This window comes from Merops nubicus, unplaced genomic scaffold, assembly GCF_000691845.1.
Source record: "Merops nubicus isolate BGI_N331 unplaced genomic scaffold, ASM69184v1 scaffold26007, whole genome shotgun sequence".
Classification (NCBI taxonomy): Eukaryota; Metazoa; Chordata; class Aves; order Coraciiformes; family Meropidae; genus Merops; species Merops nubicus.
The window spans coordinates 4,568-13,892 of NW_008618711.1; the positions used below are offsets into that span (position 1 = coordinate 4,568).

The 9,325-nt window shown below is 47.2% G+C and overlaps 1 protein-coding gene across 1 annotated transcript; it reads right to left on the reverse strand.

The window, feature by feature from the left end:
- Positions 1-5,380: 5,380 nt before the first annotated feature.
- On the reverse strand, positions 5,381-9,197 carry LOC103776063 (cat eye syndrome critical region protein 5-like; the record flags this gene model as incomplete). The annotated part of the gene is given in 7 exon segments (XM_008943551.1): positions 5,381-5,750; positions 6,279-6,467; positions 6,779-6,953; positions 7,337-7,370; positions 7,851-7,944; positions 9,066-9,181; positions 9,183-9,197. Coding segments are annotated over 7 exon segments (993 nt in total), but the record flags the coding sequence as incomplete, so codon positions are not given.
- Between the last annotated feature and the right edge of the window lie 128 nt (positions 9,198-9,325).

Genomic DNA, 9,325 nt, shown 5'->3' on the forward strand with positions numbered 1-9,325 from the left:
AGAGCTGTCAATGCCAGCATAACATGCCAAGAGATTTTTTTTTGCTAATGCTTTTAGCAGAGTTGGGGGTTGGAGAGAGAAGATTTCAGGATTGTTCTTGGTATTTTGTACTTGCTCAGTACACGGTGTGTATTGCAACTGACTTTGAAGGCAAAGTAAAAGCTCCTAGTAGTTGAACTGATTGAAAGGGAAATACAGGTTTATCATAGTGAATTAGAGAAAAGGGCTTTCTTGATGGAACAGTTTGGTTCCTAGGGGATGTGTAGCTGGCTTGCTGGTGTGAGGTTTTAAACTGTTGCAGACTGGATCCATAAAAGTCTTTAAGTGCCTAATTTTCATTGAATTGACTGTGCAACTGCAAAAATCCATAAAGACTTGTGCTTTTAGAACTGAGGTTATGTAGATTTGGCAAAGGAAGGATTTGGGGATGCCCCTGAAGGGTCAAGGTCTGTACCAGGGTGAGCAGATAACTGCTTAGCTTGTGTTCAAGGCCCACCAGAAGCAATAGACTATGCACTTCTCAGGGCTTGCCCTGGTAGGCATTCCTCCCTGCATCTACCTGGGAGTAAATTCCAACTTGAATAAGCCTCTCAGTCCCCCTTGTTAAAGTTGTTCCTTTTTCAGTGTTTCATGATGCCAACATTAATTCGGCTCCTTATGTTAGTTAAGGATTTACATGGGACTCTAGCTTCCAGCCAAGGCTGTCTCCTACAAGGGAGACTTTAGACCCTAGGCTATCATTCCGGTTTGACAACAGTAGAGTGATTAAAAACACTTATCTGAGAGGTTCAGGTTTTGATCTCTTTCTGCCTTTCTGAACCTTGATAATCTCTGTCTTGGGCAAGTGCTCCAACTACCAGAGTACTGGACAATGCTGGTTGATATTTTTATTATTACTTATTAGAGGTAAGGGCCATAGATCATTTCTCCAGGATGCAGAATACAATTTGATTCCCCTCTGCTGAGAATGGGAATCCTTGTCCAGTCATACCTTGTAATGTGTCCTTTTTTTCCCCCACAACAGAGTAGGAACAGTCAAAATTGCACCCATCTCACCTGGCTAAGGCAGATGTGGAGCTTTCAGGGAATCACAGTCTGGCTCAGTCAGAATTGCCAAAGGGGTATCTTTCAGGGTGGTTCCCTCAAGAAAATCTGAGAATGGCTTGAGGAACAGAACAAAGGACAGAATTTGTCTTGATAATCTTCTAGTGCAAAAATGTGAAAGATGCCAGGATAATATTAATGAAATGTACACAGAGGAGGTTAACATTTATGTCTAAGAAAACACCTTTTATTATTTTATATATGTTAGAACAAAGGAGCAACTCTGAAATAAGGTTGAAATTAAGAGAGAATCTAAAATAATCACAGGTTGTGATTTCTCTGTATGATAGGTAATCACTCCGATACAGTACACATGACATCATCTGAAACATTAGTCATTTATTGGAGGGGAAAAAGACACACCAGGATTAAGATGGGTAGAAAGGGGACAGTAGTGTTGTATGACTCCCAGAATGTCAGGCTAGTAGTTGCACATGTCCTCTGGAATAAAGGAATTGATGTCTCTGGCCACCATGTTCTTGCATGACATAAAAGCTCTCTGCCTCAGATCCAGACCAAGGTTTATTCCTCCTCTGGTTCCTCCCTGCTATTCTCAATTGCCTCACTTCTCTGCATATTCCCTTTAGGCTTGACTAAAACACATCCATCTGTGGCAGATGGAGTTGTTAGGAACAGGTCTTCACCATGTTTGCTGTATAGGGCAGTGGACCATATAAACATGAAGGTATTACATCAGCAAGTAAAGTCCCCTCTCCTGCTTGGTCCCTTCATCTGCCCAGAAGTATGCTTGCTCCAAATGAGAGAAATACAGCTTTGGAAATATCACTTCTGTGCAATACATGAGACAAACAAAAAGTTTTGTTCCAGCCATACTTGAAGCTAATTCTAGAAAGTTGCAATTCCAAGGAAAAAGGACTTAACTGAACTCTAACAATAACAGATGTCCAGGAATGAACTGCAGATAAGCTGGAAGCTTCTAGCAGAGCAAACTAGCACAAAACTTGTGGAACAGAGGAGACCTGGCAACTTTTATTTGTAGAAATCTTCCACAATCAAGACAGTATCCAACAGCAGCTAAAGAACCCAGGTTTCCTACTCCATCCACTGTGTCCATGCAACTCCTAGGCAGTGACTTGGACAAAGTGCTGTTTCAAGGAGCTGAGAAGGTGAAGGGGGGAAAGGCCTCCACATTGCTCACAGCAAGGACAACTCATCTGACTAGTGCATGGACCAACAAGCAGAGCCTTTTATGCAACCTTACTTGATAACAACTGGGAAAAGGGTACAAGATATTTCTAGATTCCTTCTCCTCCCTTCTGTCCAAAATCAACTCACAAGTGAAGTGTTTCTTAAATTCCTTATCACAGAAGTTCCTCCTACATATTTTTAAGACTCTAGAGCAGTTTCAACACTAACATGGTGAAAAAGCAAATCTGGAGGTAAAAGCAGATTTGGAATCTAAAGCAGATTCACATCAGTCAGCTCACCTCCACTGCTATTGCAAAGGCAGAGATTCCTGGCTCACTCATTTGCCATGCAAATGCAAACCTCTTCCTTTCCTGGAGGAGCTGCTACCTCCTTCCCCTTGCTACCTCCATCACTTCTGTCTGAGACGCGCCGTGCATGCTGATGTGAAGTTACAAACTGCTTGTGATTTCTCAAAATTCTTCAGTGTGTTTCTCCCACAAAGCTACCACCATCATCAGAGCAGCAGCCAGTGCACATGGCTCTGTTTGGGACAGCTGGTTCATTAGCACTGCACCCCTCAGGGGACACTGGTTCAGCAGCACCTTGTCTTTGAGTAACTGGCACCACAGTCTTAACATGAAAGAGCTCTGCCAGTGGTTACTGCACACACAGATGGACAGATAGCTGCCCACCAAACTGAAGGTGTGGCTAGCAGTTATTGACAGCAACCAGCTCCCTGAGGTCTATGTAATCACAGCCTAAAAGACCATTCCAAATTAATCCTATGGAAGTTATCACCCAAGCTGGCACATACTGCCAGGCAAGGGAGTACTCCTCCTTCTGTGCTGGATGGCACCTGAAAAGTAAGGCTGAGGAACACTGGAGCTAGTTTATGAATAACTGGGTTTTGGACTTCATTTCAGGCCTTGCACACTGGGTCCGCAGCACAACCGTGACTTGAAAACCGTGCTGAAAGTTAAAGGACTTTCTCTATGCTACATGAAAAGTCCTTCCCTGTACTTACTCTTGTGGAACCTGAAGACAAGCCCTTGTCTTGTCCAAGTAGCTAAAATGGTAATTTCTTTTTCTCTCCAGGGAAAGGCAAAGGATTCAAATCTAAGATAGTGTTTCTCGCATTAGAGCTGCTTTTAGAAGCAACCAAGCACTTCTTGTCCTGTTAAGGCAAAGAAGGAACCCTGTTAGTGCTAAGAGAGGAAACAACTGCTTCCCATTAAGGATTTCACAGGAGGGAAATTCATCCAAAGAGGGATTTCTCTGCTCCTATTCAGAAAATGAAGTACAGAGGAAGAAGCCAGGGAGAAGGACCTCTTTGTCTGGGTTGCTGACAGAGCACCCAGTCCCCTTCAGATGCAGAGCCTGGCACAACATGAGAACAGAGCCTGCTCTGCAGTGTGACCTTCCTAGGAAGATGCACCAGTATCAAGACGGAGAGCTGCTGAAGCAGAATGTCAGTGCACATGGATGCTGAGATTTAAATTAACAACTCTAACTTCTGTGCAGAACATCTTGTTTGTACCCTGTGTATGGAGCTGCCTGGTAAGGCAGGAAGAAAAAGGAGGCAGGACAGACCTATTTCTGATTTCTCAGTGTGGTGTGAGCTTGGTAGAACTAGGAACACCAACACAGTTATGTTGCCTCCAAAGGTTTTCCACCAAGGACAGACTGATTTATGCTTCTAGAATCGCAGCGCTCCTCTGGAATGAAGACACTCCTTGCTGAGCCAATCTTTCACACAGAGCTGCTTGGGCAATGCTTGCTTAGTTTCTTTGAACTGTCTAAGGAGACAAAGGTTTAGATCTTTCTCTTGGTAGCCCAAACTAGAAGAACAGAGGCAACAGAAAGTGCATGATATTAGGGATATGGAAATGTTCTTGACCAGGCAAGTCCCAGCTGCTAATTCATATTAGGGGGACTCTACCTGCATGCTAAATGAAGAGGAGGGAACACAGATCAGACTGTGTGAGGTATCCCTGAGCTGCAAACCAGATGAGGGAAGACAGGAAAAAAGGAAGTGAAGGGTGAAGGACAAAGACATCTGTACTCTTAAAGATGAAGACTAGGGACTTGGGGTTCAGGTAACATTCTGGCTTAAAGATGTCCTCTTTAAATCCTTGCATGGAACAAAGGAGCAAAGGTGGACTGACTCTTTCTGGTTAGCCCTTGTACCAAAGATGGGCCCCTCCTTGGAAGCTGTGCCAGCTGGAGCAAGGGGATTTTCCTTTCAGCAGTTGGGGTGAGTGCTGAAGCTGCCTCTTGCTGGAACAATGAGCTGGGCAAAGACAACTCTGGAGAGTCAGACTCTGTCATGGCTTTCTCTGCGATTGAGAACAGGCTGCCGGCTGCCGGCTCCCTAGTGGGATGTGAAAGGCAGAAGTGTTCCCAGAATGCTAAACAGGGGGGGAGGGAATAATATAACTTTCTCCTCAGCTCTGCAGCAAGTTGCAGTGGCTACTGCAGCTTCCTTTAAGGGATCCTGACTCCCCATAACTGCTGGAGGACTGAAAAATGGGACTTTGTTTCAAACTGACAGGAATGCAGTGGCAAATCCCCAAGCAAAGAGAATTTATTAGAATCCCTAGGCACTTAGTCTTCATTAGGAGAATGTTAAGACTTGAAGCCTTCCCTTGGCACAGTGCCACCACAACACAGATTCTGGTGCACTCTCATCAGACTGCATGAACTGTGCACTGTACAAAAGGTACACTGGCGGCTGATGGTGGCTCCTTGCACAGGGAAGAGCTTCGTCCTCACAACATGAGGAGGAGGGTGGGCTTGCCTGATCTTCATGCATAAAGGGTGGAAAAAAAAAAGAACTCTGATGGCTGAACAAAAACTAGGATTGCCGGGACATGCCTCTCCTTATACCCTGTTTCCACTATGGCTCAATTATTGACAGCAGAAATGTATGTTCACAGTTGAAAGCCTGCTGGCAGCTGTCAGGATTGCAAATGAGTACCAATCAAAGCAAGGGGCTTTTAGTGCTGAGACAGGGAGTTTTCTTTCATGTTGTCTAGATTGGATCACCCTTGGCCCCTGTTCTTCCCCTCTTCCCTTTCCAGCACATAAAATCCCTGACAGTAGATCTTTAGGTACACCTGTCTTAATCCTAGCTCCAGTTCTCCTTCTTGAAAGCAAGTTGCACAGCATCATTCACATCCTGGACTATGTAAGACGCTTCCACCAGGCTGGGGTCAAAGCAGAAGTCCCGATGGCCGTGGAACACTGTCTCTGTTGTGCACGTCTCTGTTTTACTGGGAATATCTGCATTGTGGCGGTAGACCCCAGTGCAGACCAGAATCGACTCACAACTCTCCACTGAACTGTCACAGTCCTTTGTCAGCTTGAGGTGATCCTCAGTTTGGGAACCAGATGCCTGTGGCTTCCTCTTCACTCCAGCCTGGACCCGGTTCTGGTGAGCTGACTTGAGGTAGTTGTTGTAGAGGTTTGCCCCATAGATATCAGACATAGGGTTATCCCTGGATAAGGTCACAGGGTGACACAAAAATGAGTTCTGGCTCTGAGAGACTGGGATTAAGGCAACATGGAGGGAGGAAGGGGTGGAAGGTATCTGCCAACATTAGGAGAAACACCCAGACTATGCCAGTGAGTCCACCTACTGGTGTGTCCTGTTCACCTGTGGTGAAGGCCACATGCTTCAGGAACAGCTTTCTCAGAGGACAAGACACATCCAAAGCACCCAAGGCAGTTTCAGCCATTACTGTAATGTGTTTCCTACAGTCCCAAAGTTTTTGGCCTAACTGGGCTAATGGTACCACCACTGCCTTTAATCCAGCCATGTTACATGCACTCTGCATCCTACAGTAACAGCTTTGCTAGGTTGGCGGGGCCCTTCAAATTATTAAATGGTTAGGATGCAAAAACTTAGCAAGCCTCCGTTCAGGACATGAGGCTCAACACGCCATGGGGATTTTGGTGTTCATTTTAGAAATTTCTGTTCAGTATGTAACTCCCTAACGAAACCAGCAGGAAAGGCAGCCTCTTACCCAACTGCGTAGAGGCGTCGGATGGGAGCCGCCCAGCCCTGTTTCTCTGCCTGCTCTTGTATCAAGTACTGGGCGTAGCGGTAGGTCACAGTGCTGGGTTTGCCAATCAAGGCCTCGTACTTCAGCTCCCGGCCTGTCACTTTCTTGTAGATGTTCTCCAGGCATAGAAGGAAAGTGCCATGGCCAAACCTGGTCCAGAAAGGAGGTCATTAGCATCCCCAGTCACACCACTTGAATAGCAAACACCCCTCACTGAGGAAGACCGTGGGCTGTAGCCAGGGCACCGCCTAGTTTGGACAGAGTATCTACCCACCCAGAGGCAGTGGTCTGGCTTTTGCTGCTTTGACATTTTAGTCTTTGTTTCTCATGCAGTTCCCATATCTCTGCTGATAATTATGACATACAGTCAAACTCTAACATTAAAAAATATAGTAAATGAAGATCCTCTGGAGGAGAGATATATGAAATAGGCTAAAACAAATACTACCCATGCTTTTCACCTGGGCATCTTGGCTTCAGCCATCCACAGGAGATCCATGTTGCAGGCAAGGACAGGCAGATGGGGGTATGGTACATCTTGCAGCTCTGCCCCAAGGTCCCCATTGCTCAAGAGTACATCAATAATAAGTTGTAGGCTTGTCTCCCACCTCACTGGCTCACCAAACAGAATCACCCCTGGAAGATTTCAGAAAATGCTTGCAAACTCACAGCATCCAAGTACAGGACCCACTAACAGCAGCACTTCTTCTGGGACACCCTGGCTAACACAGCTACTGTCTGAATATGGCTTGTGCCAAGGCTCCAGCCTGCGTATTGCTGTACCACATCCAGCACTGCTTCCAGATGTTGAAGCATGGCACAGGGGAAAGTTGGCTTTGCTCCTACCAGCCTGTTTCACACTATGTGAGGGCAGTGAGGTTGCCTCCTGACTCTATCCTCTGAATGAGCTGCCTGTGGATACCCGTGAGCCAGCAGCACATCACAGCTCCCATCCCAGCTGGCTCGCCTGGCTGTTGTCCCTGCTTGCTGCTCATATGTAAACAAAGGCTGCTGCTTACCTTCTATAGTGGGGAAACCAGTGGGTGGAGGAGGCTGCCAGAAAAAGAAAAAAAAACAAAGGCTGGGTTAGTAATGCAAAACCTAATGCTGTCTCCAAAACTAAAAACGCTTCCTTTGAACCTGCCAAGGCACTTCCATAAAGAGGAAAGACAGGGCCACCTGGAATGCTAAAGAAAGATTCCCCCCCCCTTATCCCAGACTGGATTTCACAGATCTTGCATTCCCGCCTCAGCACTGGAGATGTCCACCAAACCATCTAACCACTCACTGCAAGGAATAACAACAAGACAGGCATGGCATGAGAGAGGAGAGGGGAAGTCACTGCCGTTCCCGCAAAAGCCAGCGTTGGAAAGAGCAGAGATGCTGCCTGCTCAGTAGCAGTCGCAGGCTCTGGCTAAAGAAGGGCACTAGCAGTCAGCTGCTCTGTGCCTCTGCAGCTTCTCCACCCCATGCCACACACTGTAAGCACCACCACACCAGACCACCTCTTCTGCTGATGCATCAGGACATTACCAGCTCCTTTGGCCTCCGGCTCTGATCCACCATGTCTAACAGGGGATATGCCTTCCTCAGTGCCTCGATGGTGACAACATGCTTGAACCCCAGGCTATTTCAGACCATCAAGGAAAGTTGTGGAGACTGTTGCGGGACTTTTTTTTGAAGTTAGTTAATTGTACAAGACTAAGAAATACAAGTTCAGGTAGCAGAGCAGTTATTTAACTTAGTAATGCATAAATGGCTTTCAGTCAAACTGCATGCTGTGCTTCAACCTAAATATGGCCCTAAAGGCCACAGAGAAAGAAACAGACTGTGTTGATTTACTCTGTGAACAGCAATCTCTGGAAACAGGCAGAGAGCAGACAGAGCTCCAAGACAGAGTGGATGTGCTCTGAGAGACCTTTAAGGCCAGGGTTCTCATATCAGTGCAGCACAGGGCATCAGATCAGGCCTCTCAGCTAGAAGGAGAATCAGTGAAGCTCAGCTGGTGAAAGAAAATGGTCTGTGCTGATAAAACGACACAAGTGAAGGATGAGTTACCCTGTCTTGCAGCACACACACCTTGCCCTTAGCTCTCCCTGATGATCCCTGAGAAACATAAAGACAGGCCAAGGTTTTGTATGAGAGGAAGTTAAATGTTAAGTACAAGGTGTGACTGTGTGCAAACACAAACCCTACAGGCAATTCTTATCTTCCCATAGGCACAGGTTATTTCAGACCTGCTGTGCCCTTGCCTCAGCCAGGCAACATGCATGTGCGACTGTCATTTAGCTCATGTCCCTGTAATGAGATGCTCTGGTTCTAATATTTGAGTTCCTCCAATGGATGTCAGATTCTTAGGGAAAACCTTAGCTGTGGAGAGCTGGAGTGATCTCTAACGGACTTTGTCTTAGAAAGAATGGGAAGGACCACAATTTTATCTCAAAAGTGAGAGAGGCCCAAAGCTGATGGAGTCCTCATGGTGACACCTGACCAGCAGGAACAGCAGTGCAGCTCACAGGAGAGGTAATCAGTGTGAGAGGACAAATACTGACCGAGGACAGCCAGGAGGTTATCAGCAGTCAGTGCCTGCATTTGACCTTCTCCATGAGGGTGCCTCCTCCTAAGATGAAACCAGAGACCCTTCTCTCTCCTTGCTCTTGTGCAGGCTGACCGAGCGAGCGCCGGGGGCAGGGCAGGAGCGGCAGCAGGACGCGCAGCGCACCACGAGGCACACACAGCAAAGGATACTTGTGGGCATTCTCCTCCACGGGCCCCTGCCCGGCCACCAGCATGCACTTCTGGTGGAACTGGCTGAAGAGCTGCAGGGGGCTGTGGGACAGGATCACCTGCTCCGAAGACACCTGCCGGAGGGAGGAGAGGCTGACGGGGGAGCCGCGGGGAAGATTTCCCCCCTCTCCCTTCAATCTGGTCGCGCCCCAACCCCCGGTTGCCGCCCTGCAGCCCCGCAGACCGAGGCAGGGCCGTTCTCCCGTCGGTGCTGCTCCCCC